The 21,088-nt window shown below is 53.1% G+C and overlaps 2 protein-coding genes across 2 annotated transcripts; one reads left to right on the top strand and one right to left on the bottom strand.

Moving 5' to 3' along the window:
• Window positions 1-83: 83 nt before the first annotated feature.
• Window positions 84-12,159, bottom strand: KDELR3 (KDEL endoplasmic reticulum protein retention receptor 3). Its single transcript, XM_047739721.1, has 5 exons — window positions 11,908-12,159; window positions 7,381-7,481; window positions 2,709-2,867; window positions 1,829-2,081; window positions 84-1,032 (listed from the first exon to the last, which is right to left on the bottom strand). The coding sequence occupies exons 1-5, from the start codon at window positions 11,996-11,998 to the stop codon at window positions 992-994; spliced, it is 645 nt and encodes a 214-aa protein (XP_047595677.1). The 5' UTR covers window positions 11,999-12,159; the 3' UTR covers window positions 84-991.
• LOC125107009 (nascent polypeptide-associated complex subunit alpha, muscle-specific form-like) lies at window positions 11,997-19,540 on the top strand. Its single transcript, XM_047741562.1, has 5 exons — window positions 11,997-12,411; window positions 17,247-17,457; window positions 17,572-17,671; window positions 18,881-19,070; window positions 19,485-19,540. Exons 1-5 carry the CDS (start codon window positions 11,997-11,999, stop codon window positions 19,538-19,540), a joined length of 972 nt encoding a protein of 323 aa, XP_047597518.1.
• The last annotated feature ends 1,548 nt before the right edge of the window (window positions 19,541-21,088 follow it).

Here is a 21,088-nt window from a genome sequence, read left to right as displayed (position 1 = left end):
ATGTTACTCTTCTTAGTTTGTAAATTGTCCTTTTGATACCATCTTGTTTTCTTTTGTAGGTATAAATAAAACACTGTTGACAATAAGGTGTGAACTTTTTTATTGCTTGAAAATTCCAACTAGAGTCCAGTGGTAGTTGTCTTAAACACTTTTTATTTGCTTCGAGACCAAGTTTGGGGGTGTTGAACTGAGTAACCACCTTAGCACCTCAAAATGTGAAAGGGAGGTGGTCTTAATGGAAGAATCGGAGTCCCAAAGCAGCAAAGCCAGACACCTGGTAGGTAAAAAACTTAGGGCAGTTTTTTCCTTATTGGTAAATAGTCGCCATGGTAAGGGAGCCCCCCCCCCCCCAGGTTACTGGGATTAAAGTACCGGGTAGAGCTGCCTTGAGCCGTAGCAAGACCCTCGTCTGCTTTACCGGTGAGGCAGAAAGCAGAGTCTAGCCAGAGTCGGGAAGTTTGGCTTTTACTTGTGGCTTGAAGACAGATGAGAAGTGAAGTAACACTTCACTCCTGTAAGACCAGATCACCTGTGTATTGTTCCCTAAAACTTGATCTGGAAAGTGAAAATCAACCAGCATGTTCCGATACTTGAAGTCTGGTCTTTGGGGGCATCTGCTGTATACACAGGTCTCTCTCCAGATGGGACTGATTGATTGATTGTTCCTAGCGTGAGGCTCTCGGGCTAGGACATTTGGGAGCAATAGTTAGAGCCATACGTGGGTTAAGCACCTATGATTTATTGATACCCAGGTGACCTGGGGCCCCATGCTTGTATAATTCACCTAGGTTTTTTATTGCTGCTATAATTTAAGGGACAGATTGGTGAGAACGTCTTCTACATAGAATGATCAGTGCTTTGCGGAAATGCACACTAAGCATTGTTCTCATTTTAATTTTAACTATTTGGCCCGAGTCCTGTAATAGTCCAGAACATTTCAGATAGTTTTGTTCAGTGTCCTTATTAAGGCGTCGAACCAACTCTGGGACCCTCAAATTGGCATTGGAAGACTTAACTTCTTTCCTTTAAGGACTAGAAGAAAATGGAGATAAATTAGAATTCATCACACTGATGAAAGACTCCCTTACTAACTGCAGTCTCTAGTTCCCCATTCATAATAGGTGTCTGGCTGTTCAAGCCAAGGGGGACACTGCATCCCAGCATAACTGCAGACGGTAAACACCCCCCCCCCCCCGATCTTGGTTACTGATCCCACTTTCCCTTAGGCTGTAAACTTGACCTCCCTTTCTGTTCCACATACATCCGATGCGCCTCCACTCGAGATCTGCCCACACTCGGGTGACCTGAACAACCGCAGCCGCCCCATCCCTGGTCTCCCTATGTGCTGCGTTTTACTCCGCAGTAGCTGCTGGGCTGGTTCTTCAGCCTTCCAGTGGCTGCACTTGGCAATCAGCGCAAACCCATAACCCCTGATTCTGCTTGACCTCTGAGCTCTCCAGCTTTATAGACTGTGACCACACTAGCCTTCTAGTCCTTGTCACACCAACCTGGTACCATCCTCGTGGCTCCTACATAAGCCCTTCTCTGGAATGTTCCTCCTGTATTTTTTAACCAAGTATTCAGTCATGTGTCCTCCCACAGTTCCCTTCTCTCTATGCAGCATGCACGGTACATCCAGCATGTGACTGCTCTGTACTCTTTCATGGTACTTGTTTCCTGAAAATGCTCGTTCATCTTCCATCACAGAAAATAAAAGCACCGTGAGGAGCAGAGACTTATGTCTCTACATTCACTTCCAGGTCCCCTCATACTGAATGGGTAGCTCCCTGTGCCTGTGCCAGCAACCCTGCTCCGTTCTGGCACCTACCTTTGGTCACATACAGGTAGAAGAAGTCACAGTAGAAGATGGTCTGTACTACTCCAGACACCACTGCAATCTGGTCGTAGAAGTTCTCCGTCTGGTACCGTCTGATCCAGTTGGCCAGGTAGAGCGCCCGGTACAGCCCAAGAAAGAACAGGTAGTGAGTAGTGATGGTCTCAGCCTCTCCGGTTTTACTGATCATGAAGAGCTGGGGCAGGATGGCCACGGATTCCAGGTAGATGGAGAAAGTCCAGAGGATCTGAGCCAAAGAGATAGGTGGCCAGAGGAGGTGGATCAAGACCATGAGGGACCCATTTCTTTAAAAGAATATAATCACTAAAATAGGAATGTTTACTGGAGTAATCCAGTGAAGCAAAAAGAAAAGTTTCTGAAATAATCAGCGTGTCATTCCATCCCTGTCTCTAAATATAAAATATTTCTAAAAGAGGAAAACTTTTTTTTAACATCCCATGAACATTTCTTCAGAACATAGTTTTTAATTGTTGCAGAACCTTATTGTCTAAACGGGTCTTAATTGAAGCCACCGTTTCTCAAAATGTAGTCTGTGAACCCTGGCTTGCAGCCCCCCAGATTCTTGGGCTGCAGCCCAGATCAGCCCAGCCTGGACTGTGCTCTGGAAGCCACCTGTTGGACAGAAGTTCTCAGCCGTAAGTTGATGCTGTGATGCGTGCTGCTTTGTTGACATAATGACCATCTGGATGTCCCCATTTTCAAATTAGCAATTTTTAAACTTGTAACAATGTAGGAGTCCTCGTCCTGCCTGTATCACAAAGCCCAGATACTACAGAGGATCGGAGGGAAGGATGTCAGGGAACATACTTACTTTGAACCTTTTAGAATTAATACTCTGGCTCCCTTCCCTTACCTCCAGGGGAGTAAAACTGTAGTTCTCAAGGAAGGAGAGGCCAATGACAGGGACCAGAAGAAACTCCAAGCGGAATGTGTCGTTCTCACTGTCGAATGTTTTCCGAAATTTCCCATAGATCATGTACACTGTGATATAGGCACAGAGGAGAAAAACCACCTAACAAGGGAAAGAGACACATGGGAATCAAGTCCTCTTCCAACCTGTTTGCTGGGCTCCCAAGCCACCCTGAGTTGGGACCTTCCAAATCAAGAGCTAGTGCACTGGCCCAAGGGGGACAAAGCGAAATGAGTGTGCAGTTTCTCCTGAGTCACTGGCCTAGATTCTGAAGCTAATGACCCTTTGGTTAAGTAACTTGATGCTTCTAATGAGGACTGAAGGCACTAACCATGACAACTCGAAGGTGCCCAGGCTTTTCCTTAGTGCAGAGCATTAGGGAGAAGCCCAGCGTTGGTCTCCGTCCAGGGATTTAGCAGTGGCTGGAATTCCAGGGCTCTTAAATTCCTGGGTCGGCCTCAGTGACTTGTGAGCATTCTTGCACTGGGACTGACAGCCTGAGTCAGCTGATCCTAGCTCCTGCAGAAAAGCTCTCTTTTTCTCATCACAGTAGCTGCCCTCCAGCATGTGATGGTTTTATGGTTTGCCAGAGGGTCGCAAATTTGTGTGTGCGTCAGAATCACAAACGGCCGCCTCTTCCCTCCTGCCCCGAGTTCTACTGATTGCGTGGGTCTAAGTAGGCCTGAGTATCTGCATTTCCAGCAAGTTCCTATGCGATGCTGATGCTGCTGGGTCTAGGAACTCACAGGGCTAGAGAACTATGTGTACTTCAAAACTCAGATTAGTTTCTCACCAGAATGCCAACTATCCTTTGTGTCTCCTTAGCCCCGTGGGAACACATTCACTGCCACCTGGGACCACATGTCCTGTAAATGTGTACCAGTCTCTTTCCCCTCTGGGAGATTTCTGTAAAAGGGTCCTGACTTCATGTCCACCTCCGCATCCCCAGCCCCTAACTCAGGGCCCAGCACAAAACATGCCAGAATGAATGAATAAATGAAGTAGCGATCGCTTCCTCACTTCATAAATGGAGAAACGCCTCTCTGAGGTTCCTACAATTCATTCATCTGTGCCAAGGGCTGGGTCTGCAGTCCCTCTCAGGGCTGTCTGAATCAGATCCTCGGGTAAAGGAATGAACTAAGTAGGTGGTGGTTGCTATTTCTGTGTTGACTTTACATGAAGACCGTGATTTTAGGACTTCAGACGGAAGGTCACACGTTCAACACTAACAACATCATAACATCTCTGATACGGAGGGGAAAGAGAACTTGCCTTGGTTAAGTATCTTCTAGGCCATTTACATATACTCTCTCAGATGAGAGAGTAAATGTATATTGTAAATGTATATTATGTATACATTTACTATATACAGTAAATGTATATTCACGATAGTCCTGCAACACAGAATTCCCCTCACATTGCCTTTCTTCTTAAAAAAATGGAACTAGTAGATGATGTGCCTAACTAAAAACGACATTTCCCAGCCTCCTCTGCAGATATGGATGGTCACGAATATGCAGGTGAGTTACTGGGTACAGTTTGGAGAAAGCTCTTTACAAAGGGCTTACCCAGCTGGCAGACACCCTATTGCTTTCTCCACTTCTAACTCCATCCTGCCCAGAATGTGGTGTGATGGTAGGGAGTTCCAGCATCCATTTTGTGACCCTGAGGCAACCTCAAGGGTAGGTTTCACATTTGGACTCTGTATAATTTGCAGGGCCTCTTAACTGAATTTCAAGATGGCAACAGCAAAGCATTACACCCAAGTGTGGGGCTCTTCTGAGCAACTGCATGGGTCACACATCCGTGAGTCCTGGTCACTGAAAAGCTGCAGCAGAAAGTTAAAAGGAGCTACCATCCCAGCCCTGGACTGCCTATCTCCAGGTTCCATGTTAGGAGGAAGGTAAAAATAAACCTTTATCTTACTAAAATAACTTTTTAAAAGGTATTTTAATTTTAAAGAGAGCATGAGTGGGAGGGGCAAAGACAGAGGGAGAGAGAATCAAGCAGATTCTGAGCTGAGCATGGAGCCCAACGTGGGGATCGATCTCATACCCCTGAGATCACGATCAGAGCCGAAACCAAGAGCCGGACACTTAACCGACTGCATCACCCAGGCACCCCTAAAATAACTTTTGTTTAATAAGTCTCTGTTACCAGCATCCAAGCAGTCACATTCCACTTTACTGACTTTGAAACCTGTGCTCCTTTCACTAATGTATGTTGCCTTCAAGAGTTAGGATGGCTGAAGGGCACCTGGCTGGCTCAGTTAATGGAGCATGTGACCCTTGATCTTGGGTGAAGAGCTTTTAAAAAAAAAAAGAGGGGCGCCTGGGTGGCTCAGTGCGTTAAGCCTCTGCCTTCGGCTCCGGTCGTGATCTCAGGGTCCTGGGATCGAGCCCCGCATCAGGCTCTCTGCTCAGCGGGGAGCCTGCTTCCCCCTCTCTCTCTGCCTGTCTCTCTGCCTACTTGTGATCTCTCTTTCTGTCAAATAAATAAATAAAATCTTAAAAAAAAAAGAAAGAAAGAAAAAGAGCTAGGATGGCTGATTAAAAGCTCAGAAAACGCCTCACCCCAACACAACATCTAATGGTTATGGCCCAGAGCCGAAGGACCTCTGAGTGGAACCAAGAGATGCTCGGTTTCTCCCATAAAACAGGACCATGCTACAAAGCAACAGCGTCCTATCACAAAACGAAGTCCAAACTGCTGACCTGCACCACCTGCCCTCCCCCAGCCCTCTGACAGCAGCCCTCGCCTGCTGGGCTCCCTGCCTGGCCTGGAGTACACCATGCTTGTTCCCGTCCTCATGGTCTTTGCAACGGCTGTTCCTTCTGCTTAGAATGCTCTTCCTCTGATCATCCCATGGCTGGTTCCTTGTGTCACATAGACCTCGACATTGATGTCACCTCTTCAGAGAGGCCCTGCCTGGTCATACTCCCTGAACAGCTTCCTGTTCATTCTCTATCACATCATCCGTTTTTTAAAACTGTTTTTATGGGGCGCCTGGGTGGCTTAGTTGGTTAACCATCTGACTTTTGATTTCAGTTCAGGTCTTGATCTCATGGTCAGGAGTTCAAACCCCAAACTCCACGCCGGGCATGGAGCCTACTTAAAATAAGCAAGCAGGGGTGCCTGGGTGGCTCAGTGGGTTAAAGCCTCTGCCTTTGGCTCGGGTCATGATCCCAGGACCCTGGGATCTCTGCTGGGATCTCTGACCTCTCTGCTCGGCAGGGAGCCTGCTTCCTCCTCTCTCTCCGCCTGCCTCTCTGCCTACTTGTGATCTCTGTCTTTCAAATAAATAAATAAAATCTTTAAAAAAATAAATAAAATAAGCAAGCAATAAAACTTTTTAATTAAAGGAAACGTCACCCTATTTTAATTATTTGCATAGGCTCATTCCTAATCAAAGGTTTTCTTGCTTATTTTCTTATTTGTCTCCCCACTTAGAATAGAGGTTCCAAGGCGCCTGGGTGGCTCAGTTGATTAAGCAACTGCCTTCAGCTCGGGTCATGATCCTGGAGTCCCAGGATTGAGTCCCACATCGGGCTCCCAGCTCCATGGGGAGTTTGCTTCTCCCTCTGACCTTCTCCCTTCTCATGTTCTCTCTCTCTCACTCACTCTCTCTCTCTCAAATAAATTAAAAAAAAAAAAAAAAGAATAGAGGTTCCATGAGAGCAGGAGCCTCCTATGTCTTCTTCAAGTACCTGGCTCATAGTAGGTGCTCAATAAATAGTTGTCAAATGGATGTTGGATGAATAATCTCTCTGAAAGCTCAGGGTTTGTTGTTTGTTGCTGGTTTTTTTGTTTTGTTTTTTGTTTTTGTTTTTGTTTTTTGCTTACTTTTTAACCATTATAACCAACGCCAACCTTTACTGACTATTTAATATATGATGGCTATTGGGGCACCTAGGTGGCTCAGTGGGTTGTGTCTAACTCATGGTTTTGGCTCAGTTATGATCTTGGGGTCGTGAGACTGACATTGAGCCCAATCCTTGCTTCAGGCTCTGCACTCAGTGGGAAGACTGCTTGAGATTCTCTCCCTCTGCCCTTTGCTCCCCGTCCCCCCCCGACCCTGCAGGCTTACATGTTGTGCACGCTGTCTCTAAAAATAAATCTTTTTAAAAATATATATGATGGGGGCGCCTGGGTGGCTCAGTGGGTTAAGCCGCTGCCTTCAGCTCAGGTCATGATCTCAGGGTCCTGGGATCAAGCCCCGAATCGGGCTCTCTGCTCAGCAGGGAGCCTGCTTCCTCCTCTCTCTCTGCCTGCCTCTCTGCCTGCTTGTGATCTCTCTCTGTCAAATAAATAAATAAAATCTTTAAAAAATATATATATATATGATGGCTACTGTGTATTTGCAGGTATTACCTCATTTAATTTTCACCACAAGCCCTCTGAGGTGAGGTGAGTACTAGTATTATCTTCACCTTGTAAATGAGGAAAGGGAGGTACATGGAGGCCAGATGCCTTGCCCAAGCCCAGGTCCCATGCAGCTGCTAACACAGGATTCACATCCGGGTTTGCCTGCCTCCACAGCCTGAGTTCCCAAGTGCACGGTCTCAGTTTGTCGGGCTCCGCAGGCCCTGCCACCATGGCCACACCTGCCCCTCACCTTCATGACTGTGTTGTAGATGGAGATGAAGTTGGTGAACAGGTCCAGGTACCTGGTGGTGAAGACAAGGGCAAAAAGGATCTGGCTCTTCCCGGAGATGCCTGTGGGCAAAGGAGGACAGGAGACAATAGGAACACAGACTCCTGGGCCCACCAACACTCAAGAAGTCCAGAGCTTGAGCTGAAAAGGTGTGCAGGGTGTCTAGTCCCACTCAAGTGACAACACCCTGTCCCTGCACGGTCCCTCTCTGAGGGTCAGCAACAGCCCTTCCTGCTGGATCCCTTGAGTTCCTCTCATGTGCACAGACACCGAATTCCCAGGGCCCCAGCACGGGCCTGCCCAGGTTTGGCTCCCGCTTTCAGTGAGGCTGTGGGGTGGCGTGGAGGCTTCTCTTCGCTCCGCCCCCAGAGTTCCACCGACGGTCCCCAAAGCTCTGTCTTTTGCAGAGCAACTCACAGACTTTACAATGTGTCGACTCACAAGGGAGACCAGAGCAGGTGGAGGGAAAAGGCCCCATGGAGCATTCTGTTTTATTTTCCAAATTCTAAAAATTAAAAATGCTTTTTTTTTTACTTATAAGAGTTCTATTTTTAACCCTTCGTAAAACAAAAAAGAGAATACATATAGATATAAATAAGAAAGCAGCAGTCCCCTGAATCCCAAAGACTCAGCGGGCATCCTCCCAGATCTTTGCTTGTGCACACCTACGTGCACACATCGATTTGCCACAACCGGGGTCGTGCTTCTCATGCTATCTCCTCACCTGCTTTGGTCTCTCTTTTTAACTTTTTATTATTTTGAGCTAATTTTAGATTGGCAGAATTGTAAAGATAGTACCGATCGGTCCCACACACCCTTCACCCAGCTTCCCCTAACATTGACATCTTGCTTAACCCCAGGACATTTGCCAAAAGTAAGACATTCACATGGACATGGCACTGCCGACCAAACTCCAGGCTTTAGTCAGGTGTCTCCCAACTGCCCGCTGACATCCCTTTTGTGTCCCACAAACCAATCCAGGAATCAGCACTACATTTAGCTGTCACGCTCCTGAATCTCCCTGTGGCCACTTCTGCCACAACACGGAGGTGGGTCCAGGGCAAGGGGAGCCCTGCCCTACCACCGCCCCCCCCCCCCGCCCCTGCTTCCTCTCGCCCGACAGATAAGCCCACACCAGTCCCGACACCTCAGCAAACCACTCCCAGCCGTGATGCCTGCGTTTCTGATCCAAAGGTCAACTCTGTCCTCACTCACCCAACCTCCCCAGAGCCAGCTGAGGACAGTGTCTGTTCAGAACCACGTCCTTCCCATGACTTCTGCGACCATTCACACCACTGGCTCACCACCCCTGGCCGCTCCTGTCCTCGCCACCTGATCGTTAGAGGGCTACCCCAGCTTCTCCCTGTCCCTGCACCAGGGATGTCCCGACTCTAGACATTCCTCCGAGTTCCAACCTATTGGTGCCAGCCTGACCTACCTCCCCATCATCCCCTCAAGCCCCTCCTCCTCTCTCCCCTCCTTTGAGAATGCCACCATTGTCCCCTCCATGCTCAAGCCAGGAAACCAAGAGCCATCCTAGGGTCCCTCCCCTGTGTTCCTCCCCCTCTGTCTTCCCCAGCTCCACTACCCCCACTTCCATGCCCCCTGCCTACCCAGCACCCTACCTGGTGGTCTCCCTGGTCTCCCCAAGTCCGTCCTTGCTGCCAAACCCCACTCCATTCCACTTACCGACCAATGGCCTACAGGTAAGGAAAACGACTGGGGACTTTGGCACCGAGAAGTGACATTACTTGATTAAGGGTCTGGTTCCTTTATTGGCGTCAGTGGTGTGTTATCTAGTTCCCTGGGGCTGGGACATTTTGGGGAGAGGGGACAATTTTATTTCTTTTTATTTTTAAAGATTTTTATTTATTAGGGAGAGGGAGAAGCAGGCTGCCCACTGAGCAGAGAGCCCGAAGTGGGGCTCCATCCCAGGACCCTGAGATCATGACCCGAGCTGAAGGCAGAGGCTTAACCCACTAAGCCACCCAGGCGCCCCAAGGGGGACAACTTTAAAGACTGAGGATGGATACCGCCAAAGCCCTCAGGTTCTGGAGGGCGCGGGGGGCCCGTGTCAGCCTTTCTACCAGCATGGCAGGCCTGAGCCCCACCGTCCTCACTGTGAAACGAGCAGACTCACACAGGTGGAACAGGACTTGGCCAGAACGAGAGTGCCTCCCTGGGGGTCTGGGCCTTGGACTTGTGGCAGTGGGGCTGGCTCGGGGGTAGGGAGCCCACCCCTAGGCATGGAGTCCAGTCCAGGGGGCAACGCTAACCTGAGGCCAGCTCTAGGCTATGCTGCTGCTGCCCCATCCCACAGAGGCCTCGCAGAGAGGTCCTCAGCACCATTTAGGAGGGTCCAGGAGGGGCATCTAGTAGGGGACAATTTGCTACCTGCCCCCACGGCCTTCCCCCACCCCTCCCCTCTCTGCGCCCTTGGCCTGCCAGGTTCCCGGGCTTTGCTCACATTTTCCTCAGTGCTTGGGAGTCCTGGCAATCTTGAGCACCAAGGTTTTCCCACTCCCTGGAACGCAGTGAAAAATTTCCACCAGCGCTAGCCACACACACAGACCCAGGACGTGGGAGCGAACAGGAGCTGGTCCCTGGACAGAGTCCCTGGGGGGGGGGGGGACATGTGAGCACATATGGGACCCATGGAGCCCTCCCTCCACTTCACACATGGGGAAACTGAGGTCTGAGGTCACACGGTGCGTCAGTAGCTGAATGAGAACTAAGTCCCAGTGTCCCACCTCTGTGGGGGATGGAAGGGGTGGTCAGTGAGGGTCTCACCAGGCCCGCATCTCGGGGTGGGCAGGGCTAGCACCGGGCACCTCACCTCAGATCCCAACCAGGCCTATGCCCACCCCTCTCCACACGCTTGGGATGCACCACCCGGCTGCCCTTCGCCTTTCCCTGTAGCCCTTAGCACGTCTAACACACCGTATCATTTACTTGGCTGCTCTGACCGCTGCTTGTTGGCAGTCTCCCACCGCTGGAAAGCCCGCCCCCTGGGGCCTGGGGCCCTGCCCCTGTGGTCCCAGTTCTGTCCAGGGGGCCTAGGGCCGTGCCGGTAGACCGGGGTGGGGAACAGCGCCCCCTCTTGGTCATGGTTGCTCATCCCAGCCAGGGCCCTCTGCGGAAGAGCCGGGACAGGCCCAGCTAGATTCCTCCCCTCACCGGAGCTGCCTCACTCCCCCGAGTGGGAATCTGAGGGGCCGTGAGGGCCTGTCTCTCCAGAGGCCGAAAACTGGAATGGCCTGCAGATCCAGAACCACTCCGTCTGCAATGCCTCCCACGCCAGCACCCACCCCTCACCCTCCACAAGCCTCCCGGGCTGGCTGACTCCCCGCTGCTCTCTCTGCCTCCTGTCTGGAGGGGCCACACAGCTTCCAGAGGGACCTGCTTCAGGTCCCTTCTGGGCCCCCTCCCCCGCTCCCCAAACTTCCATCACTCTCCAGTCCCAACTCCCTACCCTGAAAGTCAAGGCCCCCCTGCCCCTCATCTCCCTTACAGACCACCCCCAAATCAGGCTGCTCACTCTCCCTGGGACATGCCCTGCCTTCTGCGACCTGTAGGCTTTTGTGCCTCCAGTGCCCTCCGCGCAGCGCACCCTTCCTGGGCGACACCCTGCCCGTCCTCCGGGACCCAACGGATCTGCTCCCTCCACGAAGCCTTTGGGGGCTTCTGCTCTCTGCCTCCTTGGCCCCCTCGGCCCCCTCCTAGCCTGCACAGTCCTCTGTACCCCCTTGCCCCCATGCCAAGCACAGGGTGGGTGCCTCGGGACCGCAGGGGACAAAGATGGCTGCAGCAGCCTCTTAATACACTGAGTCTGTGGGGTCACCACCAGCCCCATCTCGAAACTTCTCCAAACCCCCAGCGGGGCTTCCAGACTGCTGGCCCAGAGGGGGACCTCTCCTGCCATCCCTGGGCTTCTGCTCATGGGCAGCTCCCTGCTCACCAGGGCCAGGCCAGGTGTCCCTCCTGCCACATCACAGCCTCCTGCGGGAAGGGAAGAGGTCCCCAGGAGGGGGCAGGGGAGAGTGGTGGGGAAAGGAAGGAGCAGGCCCCGGGAATTGGAGGCCACTTCCTGTGTGCATTACCTCCCCCACCTCCCGATCCCACCCTGGGCCTAAGACCTCCAGCTCTTCCAGAGTAAAGGGAGCCACTGGCTGGGCGAGAGTGTCTCACCTCCTCCTAATCTCCCTCCTCTTCTCACCAGCAGTGGCAATGCCAAGGCAGGGAAGGTGGGGGTGAGCGGAGCACAAGCCCAGCCACCGTCCCTATTCTCCGCCAGCCCTTCTTCTTTGATAAGGCACAACTTTAAATTTTCTTTGGAAGCTGAGCTGTGCAAAACCAAGTTTCTCGCACCGCCAAGCCGAAGCCCTGGCGCTGAAGGGAAATTCGGGAGCCCCCCCCACCGCCCCGCGCCATCCCAGCCTTGCATGGGCTGCCCGACCCAGGCCCACCGCCGCCGGGGGCGACCCTCACCCGCGCAGCTCTTGGACCTCCAGATCTTCCCCAGGAGCAAGATCATGGCCAGGAGGTGGCTCAGGTCGCCGAGGATCCGGAACACGTTCATGGTGCCCCAGGCGTTCCCGCAGCGCGCGCCGCCACCTCCCGGGAAACTTTCTGGCGGGCAAGGCGGCTGCCACGTCCCCGGCCCGGCTCTGGGTCCCGCGTGCCGCTGCCCGCGCTCCGAGCCCCGCGCTCCCCGCCCGACGCCCCCTCGGCCAGCGCACACTCCCGGCCGGGCGGTGACGTGGCCGAGCGGCCACCGTGCCAGGCGAGCCAGGAAGCGCCGCCGCCCAAGATCCCGCCTCCCGCCGGCCCAGCGCCTCGGGCCCGGGGCGGGGCGGCCGGGGCGAACCGGGGGGCTTCCGGCCGCGGCCTCTGCCACCCCCATCCTCCCGCGGCCCCCGCAGTCTCCCGCGCGCCACCCTGAGCCAGCCACGGCGCCCCTGTCGCCCCTCAGTCCCCTCATCTGCACCCCGGGTTAATAAGGCGTGGGCCAGGATGGAGTGGGGGTGTTCAGCGGGCTGGCGCCTGGCAGACGCCTAGGGTGCTGGAAGTACCCCTAAATGTGACCATCAACTTGGGGTTCAACTCCTCCTTGCTGAGAGGCAAGCTCTCTCACCTGTTCACTGGGAGGCCCACCTTGTTCTGCCCTGACCAGTAGGAGGTGAAGGCATCAAGTACAGCCTCCCCGCTGTACGCCTTCCCATCTTGGCCACAGTTGATTCATCTGTAGAATGAGGTTACTGTACAGAAGATGTCTGTCAGGGAGATCCAGGGCCCCCCTAGTGTTTTCCTTTCCTTGCTACAAGATGATAACAGGAGCACAGACCAGGAGACTCCAGAGGCCTGTGGGCTGTTGGCCACCAAGGTGGGAAGCAGGAAAGGGGAAGGGCAAAGGACCACCGGCAGACAGGAGTCCTCCCAGTGCTGCCTGAGCAGGTCTGCCCACCCTCTCTGGGCCTTGGTCTCTGCATCTGTGAGGGCGGACCGCCTAAGCTACGGGCCCTTATTACCACCCTCCTTTCGACCCCAGTAGGCCCTTGTCCCACCCAGGCCCTTCATCTCTCCCTAAACACTGGCCTCCTTCCACCCCCATCCCCACCACAGCCAGAGAGGCTTTGCTGTGATGGGATCTGCCACTCCCCGACTCCTCCGAGGTCCTCTGAGACTCAGAGTGTGGTCTGAGGGCCCCACAGCACCTGCCTCCCGGGCTAGGAATGCGGTCTCCAGCCCCAGCTCAGCCTCACTGACTCTGAATCTGCAGGTGAACAGATCACCGGCGCTTCATGGGCACATGGAAGTCTGAGAGGCACTGATCTCAACAATGCTGTGAGGGAGGAGACGCTACTATTCCCATCTGACACTGGGGAAACTTGAGGCATGAGAGGTTAAGTCATGCAAACTTTAAGTAGTGGAGCCTAGATTCCAACACACAGTCTGACTCCAGGGTTTATGCAATTTGTGCGTTGTTTTGTGTGTGTGTGTGTGTGTGTGTTTAAGACTTTATTTTAGGGGCACCTGGGTGGCTCAGTCCTTAAGGGTCTGCCTTCAGCTCAGGTCATGATCCCAGGGTCCTGGGATCAAGCCCCTCGTTGGGCTCCCTGCTCAGCCGGAAGCCTGCTTCTCCCTCTCCCTCTGCCCCTGCTTGTGTTCCCTCTCTCGCTGTGTCTCTCTCTGTCAAGTAAATAAAATCTTAAAAAAAAAAAAAAAAAGATTTTATTTTAAAGTGGACTTGAACTCATGACCCCAAGATTAAGAGCTGCTTGCTCCTCTGAGCCAGCCAGGCACCCCCAGGGTTTATGCAAATAAATTAATACATTACACTGTGGGTCATCATGGGAGATGATGAGGTCTCTGCCACCAGAGGTAGGTGAGCAGGGGGTGGGTCCCCATTTGTCAAAGATGTCGCAGTGGGGACTCCTGCCCCGGCAGGGACATTGGGATGACAACAGCCATCAAGTAGTTCTCTCCAGGACGCTTTAAGTCCTCATCTCGCAGGTGACAGCTATGGAGGTCCAGGGAGGGGAGATGCATGGGCCAAGTTTCTCTGGGAGGAGAAGCACTCATCTTGGCACTCATCTCGGGGCTGTGACAGATTCTGAATGGGCTGCTCTGATCCCTGTTTCCCCCCCACCCCCCGCCATCCTGCCCAGATGCCTCTCTTCCAGCATCACCCAGAGAAGGCGGTGGCTATTTAAACCCCTCAGGTGCGGCTACGGTTCTCGGTCCTCCCAGCTGGCATCTCCTGCTCAGCGCCCACCTCCTCCCCAAGCCAGGGAAAAGCACGTGCATTTGCCATTTGGTGAAACATCTGTCCTCCTGAGAAGCAATCCCAACTGCCTTGGGGGCTGGAGCAAGGCTAGAATTCTCCTCTTCCCTCTCTCTCTCCAGCCACCGCCACCTGCTGCCCCCTCCCCCCACCATCCCCCAGGAGAACTGACCGAAGCCAGGGAAGGTCTGAGAACCATGGTGGTGGAGGGGACAGAGCCCAGGCTGTGTGGCCCCAGGGCCAAGAAGGTCTTGTCCTGGGCCTGCCATAGTGCACTTGAGCCTGCCATGTCCTCTCTCTCCTTTGGCCTCAGCTTTCCCATCTGTGAATGGGGATAAGGAAGGGGAAAGTATTGCCAACTGGTGACTGGTCCTCTTTGCATCTGGTCTTTCCAGTCTCTCCAGGAAACCAATATTCCCTATGCCTCAAGACAGGGAGCTCATCACCCCCATTTAAAAGATAGATTTATTTATTTATTTATTTATTTATTTATTTATTTTAGAGAGAGACAGCCCACAAGCAGTCGGGGGGGTGGCGTGGCAGAGGAAGAGGGAGAGAAAATCTTAAGCAGACCCCACACCGAACACAGACCCCGACTTGGGACTCAATCTCATAATCCTGAGACCATGACCTGAGGCAAAATCAAGAGTTGGCCACTTAACTGACTGAACCACCTGGGCACCCCATCATCACACCCATTTTACAGATGAGGAAACTGAGGCTCAAACTTGTCTCTTGCTCCCCCAGGTCACATAGACCCCTCTCCCGAAAGTTCTACCACTCTGTTCTTAGTAATGAGTCCTGCCTATGGAGAAGAAGGAAAACCATGAGTTCATTTAAAATGCTCGGCCCATGGGGCGCCTGGGTGGCTCAGTGGGTTAAAGCCTCTGCCTTCAGCTCGGGTCATGGTCCCAGGGTCCTGGGATGGAGCCCTGCATCGGGCTCTCTGCTCAGCAGGGAGCCTGCTTCCTCCTCTCTCTCTCTGCCTGACTCTCTGCCTAGTTGTAATCTCTGTCATATAAATAATAAAATCTGTCTGTCTGTCATATAAATAAATAAAATCTTTAAAAAATAAAATAAAATAAAATAAAATGCTCGGCCCTCACCCATGCCAGCACTTTGGCCACTGGCACCATCAGACACTATCTGTCCCTGATGCTGGTGGTTCTGGGCGCATTCCTCATTCCCGCATGCCTCACTTTCCTGACACCCCAAATGTATCTGCTGTAGGAATGTAGTTGGGGGGGAAGCCAAGAGGGAAATTTCCTTCAGCTCAAAGAGGGCAAAGGTTCTTTTTTCCTCATTAACAAAGTGAATTGTAAATTCTAAGTCAAAGGAGAGAGAATGGGGGAGTAACTCAATTATAGGGGGAAATGTGTGTAATAATCTCTTCTCCTTCCTGGTCCTACCCCTTTGTTACACTTCACCGCCCTACCGAATAGCCTGCCAGCTGTTTCAGATTCTGTGTGGAAGGAGGATGTGGATGTAGAGTGAAAACCACTATCCTGAGAATACTCCCCCACCTCACTGGCTGCCTTTCACTGGGCAGGGCTGTGGAAAAAATGGGGAGCTCTGGGCCCCAGCTCCTGGGACTCCCTGCAGGTCACTAGGGGCCGCTGTGGCTTCCTCCAGCACACGCGAGTGGATGCTTGCCAGTGGAAAGAAAGAACTCTTCCCAGGCAGTCCCAGGATGTCCCACTCCTGAGGCTCGGTCAAGTCCATTCCCTAACCTAGCCTGAGGGCAGCCTTTCTCTTCATGTGCTTCTGCCCCAGGTGTTTGGGAAGCACCCCAGTCCCCAATATCTTTTGAGTGACATGTTGCAGGGCAAGGGCAGTCCAATTTTTGCACAGCTGGAAACCAACGTTCCAAAACCTCTCCTCCACTTTTAGTTCCGACCACATTTGCAGAAGACCAGCTGTGTGCTGCTGCCTTACAGGCTGAACCTAGAGGCAGCTTCAAGGAGCCCTTAGGGCACTGTGGGAGGGGGAAGGTGGTGTCTGTGCCTGCGTTAAATATGGCACAGATGGAGAGTAATTACCCTTGGTTGGCAGAGAGTTGAGAAGAGGACTGCAGTTAGGAAGGCTTCAAACGATGCCCCAGTGGGTTTTGCAGAATGAGTAGGAGCTTGCCTGAAGGACAAAACCTGGGAGAGGAGAGTAGGAGTCCCAAATAGGAGCAACTATGTGTACTAAGGCACAGAAATATGATACAACCCACTGTCCCAGCACATATTATTTGTACAGCTCTTTAAAAGGGGCCAATAGGGGCGCCTGGGTGGCTCAGTAGGTTAAAGCCTCTGCATTCAGCTTGGGTCATGATCCCAGGGTCCTGGGATGGAGCCCTGGGCTCTCTGCTCAGAGGGAAGCCTGCTTCTTCCTCTCTCTCTGCCTGCCTCTCTGCCTACTTGTGATCTCTGTCAAATAAATAAATAAAATCATAAAAAAAATAAAAGGGACCAATAAACAGGAAGAAGAGAGGGGAGGGGGGAAGGATGAACATCAAGGTTAGACAGATCTTTGTCCAAGTCTCAAGTTTCACTACTTACTGAGGAGCTGTCGGAATTCGGGCAATTCGTTTCACCTTTTCAAGTCATACTGTACCTGGGTATAAACCAAGTACTGATTTCATAGGTTAGTTATCAGAGTCGAAGTTAGCTAGGTACCTAAAGCGGTTTGCAAGAAGTAAACCACTCGGCAAACGCCAGTCCCTTGCTCCCTTTTAAGGGACAACAAGGCCCAGAGAGGGTCCCCAAAGCAGAGCCAGGAGAAAACAAAATTCTGTGTTCTCAGAAGGCGATCACTCCCTCTCCGGTTTATTCCAGAAGTGCAAAAAAAGACAATTAAAAATAACATCTGAGCCCGAGGATGCCTTCTGGAGTGTTCGTTAGAAGTGTTCTGTGTCTTGCTCCAGTGGTGATTACCCGGGTTTTATGCATATGTAAAAATCCAGCGGGCTGTACTCTGATGTATGACAGTTTGTAAGTTACACCTCAATTAAAAGAAAAACATAACAGATCTTGCGACGCGGCACCCTTCGCCGCAGGCGACAGGTGTATTCCTGAGACACCCAAGACCACTCTCTGGAGCTCGGGGCAGGCCCAGCGCCCTGAGCTCCGAGTCGTGCGCGGCGCGCCAGGGCCGCCGCGAGGTTCCCATGGCAACCGCAAGCGTCTCCCGAGTGACGAGGCGTCAGCGAAGACCCGGAGCCCGGATTACAGAACCGGAGCCACGGAGCGACCGGCTCGCGGCGTGGGGTGGGGGTGGCGGCTGGGGAGAGATGGTGGCGGGCAAGGGCGGAGGGGAGCGACTGGTGCCCTTCGTCCTTGCGCTGGCATTCTTGTGGGCACCTGGCAACCACCATTCCCTAGCCCTGAGGCCACAAACTGCTGGGTGAATACACCCCTGGGATTCACTCTCAGCTTTCCAGGTGGGAAGCTGGACCGCTTGGCTACTCCCCGATACCACGGAGTGAGTCAGGGGCCAAGGCAAGCCCTGCACCCCGGTGGCCTGCTTTCCAGCTTGGGCAGCCCGGCCAGGTGGAAGGCTGGTAGGTAGAGCTGGGTGCTGGCACCTCCTTGGGCTCTGGTTCCAGCTCAGCCAGTAACTTGCCTGCCATGTGGTCTTCAAGTCCCCTCTCCTGCCTGGTGGGAGAGATGGGACAGCACCACCCATAGCTCAGAGTACTGTTACCAAGTGTGTGAAAGAATGAGTGTAAAAGTGGCTTATAAACTGTAAAGTGTCATGCACCTGTTAAGGACCATCACTACTGTCACTCTGTTGTCTTATCCTCATCAGTCCGGCCCCATCTGTGGGCTCAGTGACAGCCAGATGCCTGGTAAACCTGAGGCTCCCCACTCTCTATGCCCAGAGGTTTGCAGTATCGGGGTGAGAGTTCCCCTCCTAGAATTCCCTCCTTCCCAGGGAATGGAAACAGGGTAGCTCTCCCAGACCACAAGGGATCCTTTGGTCCCCAGACTGCCTACTAGACGGATTCACAGAGACAGCAGCCTCCATTCACCCTCCCGTACACCTCCTCTTAATCTTCTACCCTGTGGCTGGATCGTAGAAGTTCCCCACCAAGTGAGGATGTCTGGAAAGCCCAAGATGTGGTTCCTGCCCAGAACCCGATAGTAACACCCCTTAATGCTCTTTGAATGCCACATGCTGGGCATGTGGTTGTACAAGTTGTGTATCCATGTGCTGTGAGACCGTATACACATCGGGCTGCGTGTGTGTGTACCTGGGCCAGGCACGCACGCATGCACTGGTGTTTGTGTGTACTTGGGATTCATATTGGAGCGCGTGTATGTAAATGTGCGTATTTATGGCTGCGTGCTGTGTGCCTGCAGGTGTGTGTTGTGTGTCTGAGGCATATGTATTTATCCGTACATCTATTTGTGTCTTTGGTGGTGAACATGAACATCCGGGGGCATCTGTGGGTTTGTACTTGTGGTGTGTGCAAGCGGGTGTGTAAAACCGTGAGGTCTGTAATCGTACATGTGTGGGAGTGAGCAGGGGGTTTGGGTGTGGGGGCTCTTTTCTGCCCGATCTCCCCTCATCTGGGTGACCTTCCTCCAGCTGAGGACTGTGGCTCAGGCCACAGGCATACTGGGTTCGCCCTTGACCCCTCTGCCCACCTGGAGCTGCCCAGGTCACTGGCTTGCCCCTCGTCTCCAGGGGCATGGGGGCAGTGGCAGCGAGGGCTGGTGGATGAACCTGGGGCCAGGGCTCGTGTGCCACCCCCCCCCCGGAGTCCTCCCCTCCCCACAGCAGGAGCAGCAGCGGGAAAGGTTGGCGGAGGGGGCCTATTTTGGGAGCGTCTCCTTAGCAACAGCTGCCGCGGCCGTCTGCGGCGGTTTTTCTATAGGTGCTAAAATATTCCACCCTGGTGACTACTGAGTGCTGGGGGGGTGGGTGAGGGTGGGAGTGGAGGGCGGGAGAGACCCCTGCAATCTTCCATCCCCAGGCCAGAGCCTGTTGCGATGGGTCTTGGCCCTCTGGACTCCTCTCGCCCCTTTCCCCTGCTCCTTCCGTCCTCGCCCCTCAGGTCTGCTGGCATTTTGGAGTTCAGAGGCGGGCCAGTTGTGTCCCAGGCTGACTTCTCATCTCAGCAGCTGGGCTGCCTCTGTTTGTCCCATCTATAGAATGGGCTAGCCAGACTTTAAGGAACTCTCTAAATCCCAAACCCCTTGACCCTGTGACTTTGGCGTTTTGAAGGGATCCATCCGGGATGCCTCCCCTACTCCTCTCCCTGCTTGGCCTAATCCTTCTCACCCTGTAGTCCTCAGGGCCCTCTGTACAGGCCGTCAAGGCCTCTATGGGACCAAGGAGGCCTGACTGGGCTCCCGGGGTGAGCCAGCTCATGAGCGTGAGGGCTCTGCTGGCCTGAAACGACCTTTCCCCAGAAACTAGGATCCAATTTCAATTCTGGCTCAGACTCTGACTTACTCCCTGAGTGACCCTGGGCAAGGCCCTTCCTCTCTCTGTGTCTTGGTTGGTTTCCTCACCTGGGAACAGTGGGGGGATGTCCTAGAGTCTCCCTCCTGAAGACGTTGTGAGAATCATATCTGAGAATGGAAAATGGGCTGGAAGCTCTGGCAAAATGTCCAGTCAGACAAATGTTTTATTTACCATCATTATCCATCAAACTTCAGAGCAAGTATCACCCTTCCAGAGAGCCAGCCCTGGCCACATATGACCCGTGCCTCAGTTTCCCCATGGATAACAAGTGCCTGCATCATAGAGTTCTTGTAAGGATTAAATGAGATAGTAGCTTGTGAAGGCCTAGAATGGTGCTGGGCCAATGGTATCACCCCAGGGGGCCCTGTTCTCCTCACTCCTTCCAGGAGGTGCTTCTGTGTTAGCCGATGACAAAGTCTACTTGCCCACTGGGGACCCAGTCCAGACTGTTCCTATTACAGACGAGGCTTCTGAGGTCCAGAGAGAATAAGCAACTTGCCCAGGGCCTGAACGTCCAAGTCTCTCTCCCTTGCCCCGGCTACTCATAACCCTCCCCACCTTCACCTCCTACCCCCACCCTTCTCAAATATGGGCTGAACAACCGTGAATTCTCCCCCAGTCTTCTGTCATCGCAACAATCGGGCTATCACGCTATGACATGATAGGATGTCACACAGAGGAGGACACTGAAGCCCAGAGAGAAGTGAGCTGCCCAGAGTCACACAAGGCTTGGGGGATGGGGATTCTTTATCCTGGGGTCCCTGAACCTCTCTCTGACTAAAGCTGCCCTTTCTGCTGCTCCCCACCTCCTCCCAGTCCACCCTAGCCTCCACCAGACCCACCTTACAGGAGATGAGCAAGGGGTGGGAGTCGAGAGGGGTTCCAGGCTGCAGCCCCACGACTAGCAAGGTGACCATTACCAAAGGTTTCCTCAAAACCCTATGATGTCACATGCCACCAGGCCTCCCCGTCCCATCCCCTAGAAGTCACTATCCCCAGGCCCCTACGTTTTCCTTAAACTTGTGCCCAGTGACAGCCTCAGGACTGATGCCACAGGAACAGAGGCTCTGGATCTGGACACCTCTGCCCCATCTCCTCTGCCCCTCCCTCCTTCCCCCCACACCCCACTTTTCCAGGGCAGCCACCAGGCCAGGCCTCTGGCTAGCTCAAGAGACCACAGGTCATTTGCTTCACCCGCATCCTCTTAATTTCCATGGAAAGGTGTGATAGTGACCAGGCACTTACCTGCCACTAACCCAGGATTCAGATTCTGAAGTTCATCCACCCATTCACACCAAAGATTCCTGGGAAGGAACTCCAGTCTGGCTGCCTGCCTGCGAGGACACCGCAGAGTAATGAAGGAGACGGGCATGGAACAGGTCATCCAGTATGGGACTCCACACAGTATTGGGGGGAGGACTGAGA

This window comes from Lutra lutra, chromosome 8, assembly GCF_902655055.1.
Source record: "Lutra lutra chromosome 8, mLutLut1.2, whole genome shotgun sequence".
NCBI lineage: Eukaryota > Metazoa > Chordata > Mammalia > Carnivora > Mustelidae > Lutra > Lutra lutra.
This window is presented reverse-complemented; position numbering and strand designations above follow the sequence as displayed.